Here is a 20,349-nt window from a genome sequence, read left to right as displayed (position 1 = left end):
GAGCAGTATCACCTCATACAATATTGGTGGCAGGAAAAACACATGGAAGATAAAGCTTGATGTGAGATCCAATTAAGCCAAATCATTCTGAGAGATTTTGAAGATACTGTTGAGAAAAATAATAGAAAAAACAAAACAAAACAGAAATGTTCTATGTCAAATGTCAAAATGTCTACAATACAGGGTTGGGGGTGTTTTTCTTTGTTTTCTTTTTTGGTTTTTGCTATCAATGATAGTGAACCTATCACATTTGGGTTTTAATGACAGCTTTAACCATCTTCCAAAAAGGAAGTAGAAATGGCAGTAAAGGTTAAAAAAAGACAACTTTCTTCACCTCTTGCAAACAACATTCTATAGCAGACTATATCTATATATTCATGCAATTAATTGCAAAGTTTAGACAATACAAGAATCTACTATGATTACTGTTTGAGGACTATTTTTTAAAGTATTTTATTTGGTAGAGCAAAATGCAGCCTTAAAGGCTATTCCAACAAGATGTCACCTGTGTATATGTTCAGATCATAAAAGATTCCATATAAATATAACAGGTTTGATAATTATTACTGATTTCAAATGAGAAATAACATAAGATGTATGCTTGCCAAAAGCATCTGTCACTGTCATAGAGGACAGATAGCTTAGATTCCAGATGTTCATTTTGGATGACATTGTGCTGGTATCTGTTGAATTGAAATGAACTGAATCAAGTCTCAAAACATTTCAAAATGTGCTAAATGTTATCTATAATTAATCATTCAAGAATTTGACATGACCATCTACAAAGGATAAACCAAAGTAGATGAGAAACATTTATTGTCAAGATTATAATGGGCAGATGGATAAATAATCTATAGACTATTAATCAGAGAATATCACAACTGTCAAAGAATCAAAATTCTGAGTCATTCAAAGGGTAAAGGGCACAAATAGAATACACCACATTGCCAATTAGGAATCCTGGTCAAGAAGTAGATTAAATTAGAATGCCAAAAAATTATGAACCTGAAAAGAAAAATAGAAAGTCCACACAAGGTTTAGAGAGTCAGTATGATATGAGAGAAACAAACAAACAAAATACAATGAATGTAGAATCAGAGAATCTGGATTCCAATTCTGCTTCTCACACTTACTGTTTAGCAAGTCACAACCTCCCTGGACCTCAGTTTTTTCATTTATAAAATAAAGGCACTGGATTGGATAGGCTGGGGCTCTTCCCAGCTTTACATTTATTGTGAAGGGCCCTGGCACTGAGTGTCTTCTCATAAATCTGTTACAAAAGGTCCAGGCTACACACACTGAAAAGGTGTGGACAGCGTGGGATAGTAGGTACTGTTGCTAGGAGTATCCATATTGTGAGATTACAGATACATGAAAGTATTTGAGTATAAATGTCAAGTCTTATATTATGTTGGGCTAAAAACATGAACTGTGGAAATATAAGATCAGGGAAGTATGGCTAAGCAACAATTCCCATGAAAGGTCTCAGTGAATCAATATGAATCAACAGTATGACATGGTGTCAAAAAAGGCTAACAAAGATCTTACACTACATTAAGAAACATAATGTCAAAAATAAGGGAGACAATAATGTTTACTGGCTAACAGATCATTTTAATGAACTCTGACTTGGCCCCATGAAATTTAGGCATCTACCCTTTATATATCACTTCTTATGTGCCAGTCATCATGATAAGTGTTTTATGAATAGTATTTTATCCTCACAACAATCCTGTCAGCTAGGTGCTATTATAACCCCCATTTTACAGATGAGGAAACTAAGGTGAAGAGAGGTTAAGTGATTTGCCCAGCGTCACACAGGTAATAAGTGTCTGAGGCCTGATTTTGAACTCAGGTCCTACTGATTCCAAGCCCAGCCGTCTATCTACTACATTACATAGCTGCTTACAAGACCACGAAGAGGATGGTGAAGGGATTAAAGGAAATACTAAATGAAGATTGATCAAAAGAAGTTAGCAAGTAGTGGAAATGTGATGGAGTCATCTTCAAGAATTTGAGGCATTATCATGTGGAAGAAAAATTGGATTTGTTTTACCTGATATAATTAGAAGCCACTAGGATGGGGATAGGGACAGTCAGAACTTCTTAACACCAATCACTATCTACAATGCTTTAAATGCCTGGGTGAATAATAATGAAAAATTGATTTCTTTGTGCCACAAGTCTGATTTTGAGTTTCTTTAAAACTCCACAAGGGATGTTGAAGAAAGAGAGAGACTTACGTTTGACATGCAGAAAAAATTGCTAATGATTTGAAATATGCTAAATAGCAAGTCCGTTGATTGTTAGGATAGTAAGTTCCCATTCACTGGAGGTATTCAGAGTTATGCAGCTTTACTTTCAGTGAAAGGTAACTCATTATTCTATTTTGCAATCCATTCTGGTTTTTTTGGATTGTACCAATTATTAGGAAGGTTTTCTTCAAATCAAACCTGTTGGGGATGCTGTAGAAAGGTTTCCTATTCAAGCACAGGCTGGTCTAGATGACCACTGAAATTCCTTTCAAGTATTTAATAAGCACCTACAATATGAGGGGTTCTGTTAAGTCCCATGCCACAATAAAAAGAAGATTGTTCTTGACCTAGTGGAGGTCAGAATTCAACATCAAGGACTTCAAAACATTTCCCTAGATTCAAAGGATCTTTAAAAAGGGGGGGGGGGAGGAGAAGTACAGTATATAATAATAGATTGTTCGTCTTTCTTATCTAACTATTATATATATACACCCAACTGTGTAATGAATTACTATAATCTCATGTTGATATTTTAACTTTAAACCACTTGATACTATGAGACTAATTTCCCTTAAATTTTACAGTGATTTATAAATTACAACTACAAATGTTGAAAGCATACAAAATAAGATAAGGAACACACTTGTGAGTATTATTGAAATACAGGATGTCTCAAAGTTTTAGTGTAATTTTGAGCTTTAATAGTTTAAAACTGTATAATACAGGAGACACACTGTATATTTCCTCAAGTTAATTACTAACTGAATCAATGAGTGGAACTATGAGCAAAATATATGTAGTTATGAGGGGAAAAAAATTTCCAGAAGGAAACTGAGAAATCAGATGAAGAATTTCATAAAATCTTCTGTCCCTCAAGAAAAATCATACAATTCTGATACTCAGTGACTTAAATACAAAAAAGACACAACTAGATGATGAAAATTTCATTGGAAAATATGACTGTGGTTCAAGAAATGAAAGACGACAAAAACAGACCACTCGAGAATTTCACGCTTGTAAATCATTGTTATTTTCTTTCAGAAATTGGACAAAGTAACTACATTGATCTTGTCACCATTTTTTTTTAAGTGAGACAATTGGGGTTAAGTGACTTGTCCAGGGTCACATAGCTAGTTAAGTATTAAGTGTCTGAGGCCGGATTTGAACTCAGGTACTCCTGACTCCAGGGCCTATGCTCTATCCACTGCGCCATCTAGCTGCCCCTTGTCACCATTTCTTAAGAGTCTTAAGAGTTGCCTAAAGTCACAGTTAATAAGTGGACAAGTAGGAATCTTCCAACTCCAAATGCAGTTCTTTCTGCTCCACTATGCTGTGCTTGAAAGAACCTAGAAAACAATTTCAGTCCAGCAAACATATCATCTTGCCATACTGGTGATAATCTGATGGTCAAGGACAACACCAGTTGAGACCACAGGTTAAATGATAAAATATTTGCAGGAGGAAGGAAATACTGTTTTCTCCAAACAGCTAAAGATAAACTGCCATTGGCTTGAGACTCCATTATATAAGGTTATGAGAGCATTTGTAAACACAGAAAACAACAAATGGATATATCAAATGCACAGTCTCAAGGCATTTTTACAGTGACCCATTCCAATACTTAATTGTAATAGCATAGATGCATTTAGATTCCACCACCTATGTAACTCAATGTACAATGTGAGAAAGTGGCAATTGTAGTATTTAACAAAGATAAAGCTGGGCCGTGTAGCTGGAGCTGAATAAACCTGGGTTAAAGAAATCTGTAACATTCAGGCAGAGATGGGATGCAGGCAGCTTGTACTGGCTCAGGGCTGATTGCTAAATTTTCAATGTGAGCAGTTAAATATCAGATTAAGCATAAATGCCTCAGATTTTCTAGGCTTTAAAAAAATTGGAGAAAATGTTAATAATAGAGATTAAACATAAATGTGTATGTCATACATACTTTTTTTTTCTTTTCCTAGAGAGACAGATGTTAATTATTAACCAGCATGCCCCTGACAAAAGGCAACACAAGTTTAAAGTGATTCAGGGATTAACTCTCAGAATATTTCAAAGAAGACCATTCTCTAACTCCCAAATGGAAGAGATCAAAGACACTGTGTTTTTACCAAAAGAGATGACCAAGAAAAAGCAAACAACCACTATTATGTTATTTTGTCATCTTCATAAAAAATCTTCATGAGGATGGTTTATAAACACAATGAAGGTACTCTTGATGAAAACATGAGAAAGCAGATTTCTGCAGACAATTTTCTACAGCAGACATTATCTTTATTGTGACACAACTAAGAGGTGTATGGAAATTCCATTCTGCTATTTACTGAATTTAAAGAGGGATTGGACTCAGGAGAATAAAAAGCAGCCTTGGAGACTGTTTTCAAATAAGGAATTTCCTTCCATACACACATTAAATTCATAAAGAACTATTGGGTTCTGCTTGCAGATGACATTGCACAAATTTCAATGAACCCTGTAATAATACAAAGTCTCACTGAAATCCACAGTAATGTCAGAGGTACTAGTTTAATTAGCTACACTAAAAAAACACAAGTAGATGGGTTTTTGCCTACCTATTGCCCAGATTATGACATGTTGCTTAGACAGGATAACTTTCCAACTAATTCATGAAATAAATATTGGAGATTCACTGTAAATGGATAGGAATCAGTATCAGAACTGAGAAGGAAGAAGCATCTGGAAAATTTGTAGTTCTTTCCCTGATCCCAAACTACTCACTAAAAGATGGGAAAAAGAACAATTATTTTTCTTGTGATATTATATGGCTATGAGCCTTGAGCACCATAATCCTAGAATTAATTTACAAAGGTGCAATGGAAAGACATATAAGCAACATAAGTAGACTATGGCACATTAACAAAAATGACTGACATAGCACTGAAGACATGTATAATCAAAAAAGGTGAGCCAGTCATATAGTAAAAATGGGCAACTTGAGAGGAACATTGGTAGTGTTGAAATATCAGTAGAACAAGAGAGGAATGCTTCCAGTAAGTAAAGTTTGGCTGCAAATGTGAAGTTCAAATAAGTATGTGGTTTTGTTGGAGAGAAAGAAGATATCCAGTATATATGACTTTATAATTTTCATTAAATAAAAACTGTTATTTTACTTTGTTGTTGTCCAAATGTAGCACTACAAAATACTACACAACTAGCCTGTCAAGTTAGAAATAGTTCAGATCCCAATAATTTTACAAATGTGCTTATTAGGAGAAGGTAGCCAAAATTTGGTTATTTAATGTAGATATAACATTTTTAAAAGAATACCCAAGGGGCAGCTAGGTGGTGCAGTGGATAAAGCACCAGCCCTGGATTCAGGAGGACTTGAGTTCAAATCCAGCCTCAGACAATTGACACTTACTAGCTGTGTGACACTGGGCAAGTCATTTAACCCCAATTGCCTCACCAAAAAAAAAAAAAAAAAGATCACCCAAATTAAATTAGTTAGAAAAGGAAGAAAACGAACAGGCCTAAAGTTTAATCTATATTTAGGTTATAAGTAATAATCATTTTAAAGGATTTATGAATGGAAAAATATTTTAGTTAATAACTTCCCAGCTCTCTGGAGAGAATGATTATAAAGGTAAAGGATTCTAAGCATAATGTATCTTAACTGTAGGTATGTTTCCTTTCTATTCAATATATAAAATTCAACTTGCAACTCTAACTCTTTAATTAAAGAAAAGAATCTCCTGAGTCAGTTTTTTACCTGTACTTGTATACTTCTGCTTCTCTTTAAACTAAAATAGTAATTGAGGAGTTAAGACTTCTTCTTCCCATTCCTAACAACACTAGATTTTAGAAGCAAAAGTATGAAATAACTCTTTTAGAAGATTGAATGACAGTTTGATAATCTGTACAGTACCTTATTAATAAGTTAATATAGTTTCCTTCTGCCCCCCTTATAAAGAATATCTACATGATAAGTATTACATTACAACCTACCTAATTTTGTTATGGAGCCATGTAGGTTTGGAGGTATACTAAAAAGACCATGAATACTTAGATTACACACACACACACACACACACACACACACACACAATTTACATATGCAATCCAATAAATTTTTTAATTATAGGGTGATAAACACCTGAAAAGTAGCACTTAATAGAAATACTGACATAATCTAAAGTAAAGCACTCCTAGCATTATGTATAGCATTATACTAGCTGGAAAACATGAGTTTAAAAACAAAAACAAAACCACAATTCTCTGGAAAGCACAGAAGTGCATAATATGCAAAAAATACCTGAAAACAAAACAAAACAAAAAAACCTACACATACAGATATGTATTTTCCTTGTCTTCAAATGTCCAAAGCAATTATACACCTCCTACATCCAATTCTTTTAACCCCATAGCCAGCAAAGTACTGGCACAGATTAAAATCTGCATAATCTATAAAGTAATGCACACCAGTTTTTAATGCACAACGGAAATCTGGTTTGCTCCCAGCTGCTGGTATAATAATCATTGTCCTATGGTTGCCTAGCGATTCTTTGACTTTTTTCCCCTTAAAACTACTAAAACATTTCTGTGTGCAAAGGCAAAAAGGAGGCTGGGGAAAGCAATAAAATGACTCCAGCTGTAACTCAAAGCCAGATGACAGCTGTAGAGAAAATGAAAACCAGACTGAGCTGCTCTCTTCTTCAAAGATTTTCTCTTCACTTTCCCCCTTCTCCCAATTCTTTAAACATTTTAACAATGTTCTGTTCCAAATAAATAAATGATTACGAAGAGATCAGAGACCATATTACTCTTAAGAACTCTCTTCTTATGGTTGTATTCCATGAAGCTACAGTTTCCTTCAGCTTGGTTATAAATAGCAATGGAAAATTTAGGCAATTATTGTTTCATTTAAATAGAGATAAAAAACTTTAGTTAAGTTTCTGGTGTTTAGAATGACCTTTTTTTTTTCCTTTTAGGTTTGATCACAAACTTGCAATATAATACTTCAAGTTAAGTTTTATACTGTACTTTTACCTAGATTGTAATATTCTCCCTGAAATATAACATTCAACTGGTATATTTTCTGTCACTTGAATGAGCTTTGTTCCAAAATTGCAGTACAGTAAGTTTTTGTTTGGATATTATGAATGACACAACTGATGATGTGCGAAAAGGTAAGTTCAGTATATTAGAAAACAATGGCTAACTATTTAAACCATGAAAATGGACAGGGGAAATACAGCTTTTTTGTTGTTTGGGGTTTCTTTTTTTTTGGTGTTGTTTTATTTTGGTGAGGCAATTGGGGTTAAGTGACTTGCCCAAGGTCACACAGCTAGTAAGTGTTAAGTGTCTGAGGCCTCATTTGAACTCAGGTCCTCCTGACTCCAGGGGCAGTGCTCTATCCACTGCGCCACCTAGCTGCCACAAAATACATCTTTATTTCTTCTTATTCTAATATTCTACATAAACAGAGCTAGGTAAAATTTTAAACGAAAAAATTAATTTTGCATAAATGGAGAAACGATGTCAGTAACTGCCTCTTATTGGAATAGTTTTTTTTACAGTTAAAAATAGTAGTTACACCCATATCTTATTTAATAGATCCTACAGCATCAAAACAGACTGCATAGAAACTCTCTGGTCACATAATATGCAGACAAAAATCAACTTAAAACCTGCAGAGTTCTTTGTGAATTACTGTAGGATTATACTTATTACTAGGACTGCCATAAAGCTCATTTTCCAGAAAGCTTCAGTCTTTCAAGTTTGTCTTCAGACAGAAAATGCTCATTAAATGTTACCTCTGCAAATCAGTACACGAAAAATTCACATCCTGCCTGCCTGAAGCAAAACCACTTAAGACAATAGAGGTAAATTATAGCCCTTTTAACTACTTTGGCACAAAAATTATAATACCTAAACCTGAGAAAGAATAAGTCAGTTAAGCACTTCTTTAGGGTCAAAGGAGAAAAGATGTCAATTTCTTGTTTGAGACCAATTAAGTCTCATCTTTCATTTGCCTGGAGCATTAAATTTGAGATTTTCTACTTTTTAAACTTCTATTCTATTGTGAGATGGGCTTTGTGGATTCCTGATCATTCCAATACACCTGAATAATAAGCTTCAAGTGTTAGAACTTGCAGACTTGGCAGGTAAAATAGTAAAATTTATCTTAAAACAAGCATAGGCCAGCCCTTTAAAAAAATATATAAAGACACTAATTAGCTCATTAAAAAAAAAAGCTAAAGAAAGAGAATGAGTATAAAGTTCATTCAAGCTTCATTCTTGGATAATCTTTTAAAGAATCAAATACCAATTTAAGTCTAAGGCTTTGGTTTAAGTAACTGTAAAATGGATCTTAAAAAACAATGAAAATGTTATACTTTCCCTGAAGGAGTTTATGATCTAAACTTCCAATAAAATCTTCACTTTCCATCACAACAGTATTTGGTTATAAAATTAAAATTTCCTTAGAAATTTCACAATTTACCCACCTTGGAAATGAACACATCTAATTAAAAAAATATCCTGGTAATAGATTTAAAACCTCTATTTCTCATTTTAGCTGAAAACTAAAGATAAGCTTTTGCAAATGGAAGCCAGAGAAAGTATGGGAAATCTACTGAATTTGTCCATTAATAAAGAGCTCTATCTTGGTTAGGTATTACAGAAAGACAATTAGTTGGGCCTGGAATTTTAAAAAGGAGGAAGGAATAAAGCAGGCTTGATTGTAGTAAGCTGACATTGTGAAAAACTTTCAATGATTCCAAAATTCTCTCTGAAACAAAACAAAAACCTGGTATTTTTTTAAAGCATTAAATGCTCTTTTTGGTATTTATACCAAAAATCTTTATAGAACACCAGAATCTCCAAACAGTCAAAATGAAATGTGACTTAAAGGACAATGGAAAAGTTCATGGCATAGAAAACAGTACACTGCCAAGGATGATATACACAAGAAACAGCAAAAAATAATTTAGGTAATATATAATCATAAAAGAAAGTGTGTTGGTCATATAACCTTGCCAGAATAAGGATATAAAAGATATGGACAAACTAAGTCTTGGGCTAGTATCCACAAAATAATTAAAGGCCTATGTTACAAGATGTTTTTGTTTTTTGTTTTTTTGTGTGTGGGGGGGGCAATGGGGGTTAAGTGACTTCCCCAGGGTCACACAGCTAGTAAGTGTCAAGTGTCTGAGGCTGGATTTGAACTCAGGTCCTCCTGAATCCAGGGCTGGTGCTTTATCCACTGCGCCACCTAGCCGCCCCCACAAGTTTTTTTTAATCAGTTTTTCTGCAGAAGTTATGAAGAAATAAATTAATGTCAAGTGCAAAAAGGTATTTCCTCATATAACCAACCCCTCTTCAACTTAAAAAAGATATTTTATTTGCTTATTATCATGTTTAACTTGCTAAATAATCTAGCTCAGAATAATATGCTGTAATCATATGATAACCATATCATATAATAAAAGCTTAGATTATATCGAGTAGATAATAAATAATAAAGGAATAAAGCAATAGGGAGGTTTTATTTATCTACCAGATATAATCCAAGCTTCTATTATAAAGCAGTATTAGGAAGGGAAGGGGCACTAATTCACTCATGTACAACTTTCTCATTTATAGGTAAAGGACAATAAATTTGTTTTAAATTATGATAAATAAAACCAAAATAAACATACAAAGCAAGAAACAAACCTCTACAATTAAAGTCAGAAACAAGTGAATGGAAAAAAGCTTACTTTATTTTTTAAAATAGAAAAGTTTAGTAACTGCTTCAATTTGAAAACAATTCTTAGGTGTTTCCTCCTGTGAATGAGGGTTTTTTAATGTTTCTCGGTGGGTCCCTTAGGATATGAGGAATGAAAAATTAGGAAAAGCTGAAATGGACAGTGCCCAGGAGGTTAAATGTTGTTCCTCTACTCAAGCCTTCTATTTTAAATCTCTAAGTCTAGTCTTTATGCTGCTCCTGGAAGCACCAAGGGGCAGTGGAGACACTATTGGATTTTAAGATTAAGAGATCTGGGTTCAAGACCTGACTCTGACACTTCCTCGATATGTACCCTGGTCAAGTCATTCCATTGTCTGTGTTCTAGTTTTCTCATCTGGAAAAAAGGAGTTGTGAGGAAAGCATTTTTGTGATCTGCCAAGTGACTGAACAAATGTTAGCTATGCAGGCCTCTATTTTGCTTCCCTGTCCCTTTTCTTGTTCACTTTCATTCCTAATTTATCTCTAACTTATAAATACACTTCCAGAAGAAAGCATGATTATGAAATGTTCTCTTTCAATCGATTACTACGAAAATTTACAAATGCTTCTGTAAAGATTTTTTGGTTTCATAAAATTGCCTGAAACTGGCAAAGTAATGTTGATGTGGACCATTATGTGGGACCTTAATATAGCTAAAGTACACGAATGATGTGAAAATGGTATTTAAATAAAATTTTATCCATATCTCTGCTGGCCTCATAGCTACAAAGAAGTCAAAGAAAGTTTCCTTCATTTTCAGTCACAATACCTGCTAGAGGCTATGGGGTAATTAAAAGTAGGCAGATACTTTTAAAACTGCCTTTTTTCTATAAGCCATTTTCTTGTTTCTACTTTGTTGGCTATAATTTATTAAATTTTAAGATGATTATGAATTATCAACACAATTAGCAAACCGAAGTCCCCCCAAAGATTTGGCTGTCATTTCCTTAGAGTACAATAATAATGATGATGATGATAATGATAACATGAACAGTATGACAATAATACTTACTGGAAAGCTATCTTCAGCTACTTCAACTTCATTCTGTGATGTTAGACAGTCTAAAGAACAAAAGTAACAAGGAATTAGGCTAATCTGAGTTTTTCATATGCAGAATATTTTCTTATATGTATATATAATATTGCATAATAATATTTGTCACATTCATTTTACATTTTCATATATACTATAATGATGCAATTGATTCCTGTGTCAGCTCAATACTACTGGAAATTATGGATAATTATGTGGCCCACCTGAGAGTCAGGTAGGCACCAGGCACATGAGTTTAACTCCAGAGAAATATTAGTGGAAACAATTGGCAATTTCCTTTTTGTTGCAGAAAAATAGTTGTTGACTCCCTTACTATCTTTTAACTCCTGCAAATTATAACTAACTGGATGACTCCAAATTGGGTGAATTAAAGGTCTTCAGACCACTGAGAGCATAAGGCTCAAATATGCTTACTAAAAAAAAATTAATGTCACAGAGTATTCTTCTGATTCAGAAATCAGATTTATATGTAAAATCTAACTAAATGCATCAATATACCCTAATTTTCACACATATAAATATGACCTTCCTTGTTAAATACATTATTAGTAGAATAGCAAAAATGTAGCAAATATATTGAAGTAAAAACAGAGAGATTAGGTGGTTTTTTTAAATTAATGACATTATAGTGAAAAGTTGGTGGGAATGAGATAGGCCTGAAATGGTATTAATTTGCTTAACTCATTTTCTGCCCCCAAATCTGTCTTTCTATAATTTGAGTCTACTACTCTTCAGTTTCTCTGCTCTCTTTAAAATGTACAATGAGGGGCAGCTAGGTGGCACAGTGGATAGATCACTGGCCCTGAAGTCAGGAGGACCTGAGTTCAAATCGTACCTCAGACACTTAACACTTACTAGCTGTGTGACACTAGGCAAGTCACTTTACCCCAATTGCCTCACCAAAATAATAATAATAATAATAATAATAATAATAATAATAATAATAAATGTACAATGAATTGGGATGCAGCCTGTCATAGTCTACTAGTCAAAACTTATTTTTTTCAATTAGATGTTATTTAAAAATTAAATAGCAATCATATGGTGACTTTTCTTCTTTTTGAAAGTAATTTGTGTTTTTGAGGTGGTTTTGGTTTTTTTGGTGGGACAGTAAAGGTTAAGTGACTTGCCCAGGGTCACACAGCTAGTAAGTGTCAAGTGTCTGAGGCCAGATTTGAACTCAGGTCCTCCTGAATTCAGGACCAGTGCTTTATCCACTGCGCCACCTAATGTTTAAAAGTAAATGTTTTGTGTGCCAGAATTCTTCACCTTCTTTTCAAATTCTTATGTGACAAGTGTTAAAGTCACCAATTAAAAAGAAAATGTTTCTCGCCATTTTAATGAATAATGTTTCTAGTAAAAAAAAAATGTTATAGCAAAACTTGAGTTTTAAAGGACAGTAATAATTCTAAATTGACAGACAATATTGAAAAAGGGCTTTGTACCACTGAAAATGTATTTATTTTTAAATGTAAATCTTGGGTCAACTTTTGAAGGCCCGATGGAGATAATGGATAAAACTAAGTGAGAAGAAGGTAGACATGAAACTCACCTTGAGAAATATCCTCTATAGCTCTTCGAATGCCTCGGTCAAAAGCTCTTGCATCAGCAGGACTTTGAAAAGTGAGGCCAAACTTTTTGTCATCAATCTTCCAGTGATGAAAGGTTGGGGTGACCTTGTTGTAAATGAGGTCCTTCTTTAGTATACATTCTAAAACCACCTGCCATGAATAAAAAAACACTAAGTTACTGCACTCATACTGAAGGTATCTAGGAGACTAAGTTCAGATTGGGGTGTGTAGGTCGTGCAGCTAACCACAATGTCAACTTGTTTTTTAAAAAAATATCAAAGCTACTTAATATTCACATACTCTATCAAATTAATTCAGAAATTAAGTAAGATTCAGAATATGCTTTTAAGGATAAGTTATTTTTGTTGAAAATAATTTTAAAAGTATGGTGATTCATAATAGTTAAAACATTTTCTTTAAAAAAAAGTCACAGATGTGAAAAAATGTGCACCTTGGATTAAAGGTACTATGAAAATGTTAATGAATATTTTATAGCATCTTCATTTGTAAATAATTGATCATTTTTAATGCCATCCTTTTCAAGAACCATGATTTACTCTGAAAAAATGTATGGTATTTGTAGCTAGGATTTAAAATAATCAATGCCAGGAAATGGAAAATGAAAGATTTTAATATATAAAATCAGGTTATCTTCCTAAAGACAAACATAACTGTTTATTGTGTTTATTTTTGCTTTGGGATTCAATGAAGATATTAATCTGGGGAGGCAGGGTGAGTTGGAGATGGGGGTGAAGGGAGAAGAGTTGAGGAAACCACTATTGATTCATTTAGTTCCCTCAACCCAAAAGCTTTCATTGCAGGAATTGAAGACCAGGTAACAGAAATAAGGTGTTAAAAAAGTACAAAGTATCTCCTGAAGAGGAGATGAGGTGTGATGATCCACTTGATGGCATTAGAGGTCAATTGGCTGACCAAACATCAGCCACGTCTCTGGTGGTCTTTAACAAAAAAGACCCTTGCCAGCTCTAGAGTAGAGATCCTCTGGCAGCAGAGAAGAGAATTAGGATGGACTTAAGATAGAAAAATAAGCTCTGGCAGTCAGTCATAAGTCTAGCTGTATATGCAGGAGCAGATCTAGGGATCTTGGCTAGCAGAGGCTCCATGCTTATATGAGAGCAACAGGAGGACATTATGATGAAACAAAGGCCGTTGGGGCTTTTCAGTAGCACAGTATGAGTTTACTGGGCTCATTATTTTCTACATGTCTGCCTCACTACCAGTGTATTTTCCTTACTATCTGTGCCCCTCCCTCCCTCCTTTGTTCGTTTCTTCCTTCCTCTCTCCTTGTGCCCACTCTTCTCACTGACACTGGGTATATTTTATGGCAGAGCGTGCCCTAGGTTTGTGTGGGAGGATATTTTGTAGCTACTGCTCTGATCATCTCAGTAAATATCTTTCTTTTGAATTCATCATATGCTATCTATTAACGGTAAATAAAAAAGTTGGGGAGCTTGAGGTCTCATTTTAGGAATATGGATCTACAGATTATCCCCTGAACTAGGGGATATTCACTCCCCTAGGGAATCCAACAGTAACTGAGAAATCAAGTTGGCCTCAGAGAAGAGGTACTGTACTTGCATGCAGTGACTTCCTTTGATCTAATTTATTGTAAATTAAAAATTTGTACCCAGAGCATAGGACGAAGGAAGAAGAGAATTAAAACTTAAAAAACAAAACAAAATAAAAACCACCTTAAAGTTTTAACTGCGTATATGCTATGCATAAATGTTTTCTCCTAAATCAAAAGTGTAAATTTCTAGATTGAGGATTTATTTTCAAGTATAAGAAAAGCTTTTATACTAGAAGGGCAATCACCAAATATCCACATTTTCACCAAAGAAGTGAGCTTAAGGGGCAGATAGGTGGTGCAGTGGATAGAGCACTGGCCCTGGAGTCAGGAATACCTGAGTTCAAATCCGGCCTCAGACACTTAACACTTATTAGCTGTGTGACCCTGGCCAAGTCACTTAACCCCAATTGCCTCACTAAAAAAAAAAAAAATAAAAAAAAAGTGAGCTTAAATAAGAGAGTTAAGGATAACTTCTATATACTAGCAGTTAGAAAATGAATTGCTTAGTGAAAGACAAGATACAGATAGCAAATATCTGAGATGAGACTCTGCCTGGAGGCAATGGTATAAAGGATGTAGCTTCATTTTTTTGAATTGGACTTGTGATTTCTTCAGTGTAGAGAATACCTGGTATGGGACTCCCTCTACCAATACCAAAAGACACCCGTTCCGTAACTTAGACTATTTCTTGATGTCACATAGTGTAGAGTGTATATGTCAGAAGTCAGTTGTCAAAGGTGGGAGAGGCAATATGATGCAGGTAATAGAGAGAAGGCTCCTTGTAATCAGGAGACCTAGATTATCTTTTATTATGATTATATAATAAACTATTCTTAGAGTTTCCACCATAGTTAATATTTATTAAAAACGTGCTGAATACAACTAATAAGGTTAATTAAATAAATGGATGATTAAAATTTAAATTTCTAAATATCTTATGGCATGTATACTATTTGACAAAAATAAGATTCAAGGAATAGAAGGATTTTACTATTGTTAATGAGTTTGTTATAATTTAATCCTGACAAAAGGCATGTAATAATTAAGAATTTAACACCACATGTAATATAATATGATGAGAAGATTTATCTAACTACTCTTGTGAAGTGAGATGAGAAAATATGTATACAAAATTACTTATTACAACTGGAAACCACAATCCCTCTCTCAGTAGCATTACTCCTTTGCTAAAAATGAGACTAATATTTCAGGACTCATATACTGTCATTCAAAGGTATTTGTAGCTATAGGTGTAGATTGTGTCCCCAGAGGTGTGAACCAAAAGAAGTTGGTTTTATTTGGATTTTTCCAATCACCATAACTGTAATGATAAATATGGGGGGGTTGGAGTAGGAAGGCATAGGAAAGGGGAAGTAATTTATATCTCAGAAACAAATAATAAATTAGTGAAAACTATGAAAAGTCATCTGGTTTTGAAAAATTCTCTGGATATTTGAAACATTATTAAATTAGGAAGTAGTTCAGAATTCTTCTATAACTGCCTCTCCATTCAAGCAAACAAGTTTCTAAAGCTAAGTCTTTCAAATGTTTTATACCAGATAAGAATTTACCACAACATATCAGTTTAAATCCTCCTAAGCAATATGGTTATAGTAATTTCCAGAAATCTACAATTCCCAAATGACATATAATTGAGACAATTTCTGACAAAATATGTGCAATTTTATTATGTTTTTAAAACCCAACAATTCAGAGTTCCACCTAAAAAAAAAAGTACTAACAAGTCATGCTACTTGATGTGAAAAGATGTCAAACTAATTTTAAAAAGTAGAAGCAGATTTTTGTGTATGCCTTTTATCTACAGAACTGAAAATAACCTCTTATTTTGTTCAGATTTAAGAAATAAAACAAGATTACTTTTTAACATCCCTAATTAAGGGTAAAACTAATTATCAGAAAAATAATGTCATTTCTAAATTCATAAAGAGGTAGAAAAACAAAGTACTTTTTTTTTCTCAAAGTACTTCTTAAACTTTGTCTTTCTATATCACTGAGTGATTCTTACAGCCTCTGTGTTTCTAACAGCATGAAAAATAGAATATTTGAACTGTGGTTACATCATATATTGGGAATTGGGGTTTTGGTACTTAAGTGATATTTTAAAAATATATTTTTTAGCTGTAGTTTCATTTCACTGTATAATATGCAAATTACTTAGGTAATTACTAAATATTTGATGAATGAATGAAAGTTTATTTGAGGCATAAAACATTTGAATGCTTTGGTTCTCTTGTTAATTCAAAGAATTAAAAAGTGACTGCTCAAATTCATTTCTCATTTTCAGGTTCCGTTGTCAGATTAAGGTCTGAAATTTGCTATTTTACAAAAGATGTTTACATATTTGACTATATCAAATAGCTTGCTAAGATCAAACATTTATAAAGGCTTCTAGTTTAATCTGCTTGTTGCTTTCTAATACATAACATGGAATAGTTATTCTTTTTTGTACTAGCAGTTTTATGCGCAAAAGATTCAGCTTCAATTCATTATCAGGATGGGGCAAGCAACCAACCAACCCCCCAGACTCCCACCCCTGATGGTTTATAAAAGATAGCAATGTCATATTGTATAACAGGAAAAGGGAAGAATTATAAAACAGAAAAGCCTTTGTAGAAGTAATAGCAATAGAAGCAATTTCTAATATTAATATTTGATCATGATCAAGGGAATACTAAGCATTTATAGTCTATACCACACATTTTTTATCTCCCCACAGTTAGTCTATTTGTTATTTCCAATGAAAATGTGCAATAAATATTTGTTTACTGACTGAATTGCCAACTGTTTGTGTATATCAATCACACAGTACTCGAAGTGAGAAAACAAAGCAAGTAGGAGAATTCTTCAAACAGCTTATTCTAGCCATGTGAAATACACAACAATTTGTGGATAATATAGCAAGAGAATGGCAAAATGGAGATAACCCAAGAAAAATAAGGAAATACTCAAAATATTACAAGTCTTGGATGAAGCACTCCAGATCTCTTGTGTAGATCCTCTTGTGAGGAGTGAGACTGAAATGGTCAAGAATAACAAAGAATGAAAATGCCTAGAAAGAAGAGGTGCAAATGCACATAGATGGAGTGTGTGCGGTGAGGAAATGGAATCAAAGTATAAGTACCCATACCATATTAATATGTAGAATAAAATAATTTTGGAGATGAAAGGGATTTTAGAGACCATGTAATCCAGCTGTCTCATTTTATAGATGGAGTAAGTGCATGAGGTCCCACAGTACATTTACATAACACATTTGCACAATACAGGCAGATTTAAGAATAAAATCCACATTTCCCACTGCACTATGCTGATTCTTCTATCAAAAGCAGTAGCACCTAATTTCCACATTGATGAATTTAATATTGAAAAATGAATGGCCAACAAATTTAACTAACTGCAGAATTGTTATATGATGCTTTTTTTCCCTTGGGGTGTGTGTGTGTGTGTGTGTGTGTGTGTGTGTGTGTGTGTGTGTGAGAGAGACAATTGGGGCTAAGTGACTTGCCTAGGGTCACACAGCTAGTAAGTGTCAAGTGTCTGAGGCCGCATTTGAACTCAGGTCCTCCTGACTCCAGGGCCAGTGTTCTATCCACTGCGCCACCTAGCTGCCCCCTTAAAATGGTTTTTTTTGTTTGTTTGTATGTTTTATGATTCTTACCAAATGATTATAATCAATATAGCCAATACTTTCAGTTGAATAATCTACTAAATTTAAGAATTATGGGATGCAGGTAAAGAAACAAACTTGTAGGCCAACATGGTGTCATTTAGTAATTATTAATCTAGTTAAAAGGAGTTAGTTTACCAGACCCTTGTTAGGAGTTCTTAATAGAATGGGTAATTCATTTATCAGAAAATATCTGATCCAAGAGGAAATGAACAATTTTGAGCCAATTATTCCTTGCTAGCTGCTAAAGATTATAACATAGTTTTTTTTTTTTTTGGTGGGGCAATGGGGGTTAAATGACTTGCCCAGGGTCACACAGCTAGTAAGTGTCAAGTGTCCGAGGCCAGATCTGAACTCAGGTACTCCTGAATCCAGGGTCGGTGCTTTATCCACTGTGCTATCTAGCTGCCCCTATAACATAGTTTTTAAGATGTTCAATTTATGATTGTTATATTTGAAATCCGGTCCAATCTTATTAATGAAAGATACTAATAGTTGAGTAAACTTATTCCTGAGCTGGGAACTTCTAGTGTGTGACCATAATAAAAACACTATAGTATGTATTGTTTGAGGTTCTTTTTGACACTTAATGGCTAGAGAGGTTAAACAAAAATACAAATGGCTCAACTCTCCTTTGTATTACATAGATAGGTATTCACATATCACCTTCATTTTAGATAATGGCTAACTTTGATAGTTCACAATGTAATAAGTATATAGTTATTTCTTTTAAAAAAGATGCCTATGTTTTAAATTTTTTTGACAGAATTTCCACATATACAGCAGGCCCATAAATCTGTTTCATATTGCTTATTTTAAAAAATATATGAAAATCACACACATTACTTTCAAAACAGTTCTTATCTGCTTTCTTCTAAACTGTCTACAGATTTCTTTTTAACAAAACTAAATCGCACAAAATTTACATGAATCTGAAAACATAAAATCCATCAAATGCCAAAACATAACAAATCAGACATGAACTTTTTTAAATTAAAGAGAAATCTGCACTTTAACTTTCTAATCTATTACACTATATTGAAAAAGATCAACCCAAGAGAGAAACAATTATGTAAACTTTGTTATTATACTTTAAAACATATTATATACATAGTTATCTGGCAGCAGTACCTGTGTAACACCTGTACATCTTCCCCTTCCCATCAAACTGTTTCAAGACAAAAGTGAGTTTCAATCATCTGCTTTCTGGGATCAAAATTGGTCATTAGCACTCAAACTGAGATGGCTGCTTTTTAGCACCATTTTCAAATATGTTATTGTGGTCATTATGGATATAGTTCAAGAAAGAACTTCTTTAATAAGTATTGATATCAATAACAGCAACAACAAAACATCACACATCTATCATCAAACCTTAAGTTAGCCATCAAGCTGTAATCAGAGTGTGAATAATAACTGTCCCTTTTAAAAACTAATATAGGGCAGCTAGATGATGCAGTGGTAAAGCACCAACCCTGGATTCAGGAGGACCTGAGTTCAAATCCAACCTCAGACACCTGACACTTACTAACTGTGTGACCCTGGGCAAGTCACTTAACCCTCATTGCCCCGTCAAAAATTTTTTAAAAATTTTAAATAAAAAAAGACTAATATACAGTGTAAAACCACTTGACTAATGTTTTTGGACATTAAAATTAGGGTACATAAATCTTATAATTAAAAGCAGCATAATTAACTAAATGCCACCATCTCATTCAAAAATATTCATAAATTGTTTATGGAGTCAGTATCAAGAAAGACATTTTATTTTCATCTGTTTACAAAGACCAGAAAACCTGACCAGGTTAGAGTTGAATGTAATTGCTGTATGTAGACTGGCTGGAGCCAGCTCTAGGAAGGTGACTAGAAGACTAGAGAAGGAAGTATATAATTATGTCAAGAGTATTTAGTGAAAATGGTTTTGCATTCCAACAGATCTAAACAAGCTGGGTAAGAAAGACCAGAAGACTATAAATCTCAATACTTTTATGGGCCTGGGATGAGGTAGGGGGAGGTAAAAGGAAGAGAAAATAAACTTTTGTTAACTGAAGAACAAAACACACATTGCCAGGGAAGTTAGAAAAAGCACCCCCCACCCTTACTGAGTTTTATAGAAGGAAATGAACAAAAGTGGCACAGGGGAAAACATTAATGAACTGTAATTTGTGCCTATATCAATAAGGTCCTAGATCCACCTAAGTGTCTATCTTGATGTTCTTTAGCATTTCTACCCAACTCCAAAAATCTACAGAATTGTTTTTACTTCTTCCTCCTCCCAAACCCTGCTATGGTGGGGCAGGGGAGGGGGGGGGGGGTGAAGAAGAGACAGAAGAGGAAAAGAAGCAAAAGAAAGATGCAAGGAAAGAAAACTGAAGAAACGTAAAAGAGGATTAGAGGACTAAAGAAAGGGAAAGGAAATGGAAAATAGTGTTCAAGGAGTGCTTCAGAAGAGTTTGTA

The 20,349-nt window shown here is 33.9% G+C and overlaps 1 protein-coding gene across 1 annotated transcript in view; it reads right to left on the bottom strand.

Moving 5' to 3' along the window:
• The window catches only part of SPRED1 (sprouty related EVH1 domain containing 1), a 148,337-nt gene that overhangs the window by 19,673 nt on the left and 108,315 nt on the right, over positions 1-20,349 (bottom strand). Inside the window, exons 3-4 of the mRNA XM_043984358.1 lie at positions 12,594-12,762; positions 11,000-11,049 (exon numbers count right to left, since the gene is read on the bottom strand). Of these exons, the coding sequence (XP_043840293.1) occupies positions 11,000-11,049; positions 12,594-12,762 (219 nt within the window). The remainder of the gene's footprint in view (positions 1-10,999; positions 11,050-12,593; positions 12,763-20,349) is intronic.

Source organism: Dromiciops gliroides, chromosome 2 (genome assembly GCF_019393635.1).
Source record: "Dromiciops gliroides isolate mDroGli1 chromosome 2, mDroGli1.pri, whole genome shotgun sequence".
NCBI lineage: Eukaryota > Metazoa > Chordata > Mammalia > Microbiotheria > Microbiotheriidae > Dromiciops > Dromiciops gliroides.
Note: the sequence above shows the minus strand (reverse complement) of the source record. Positions and strands in the feature narration are given on the sequence as shown.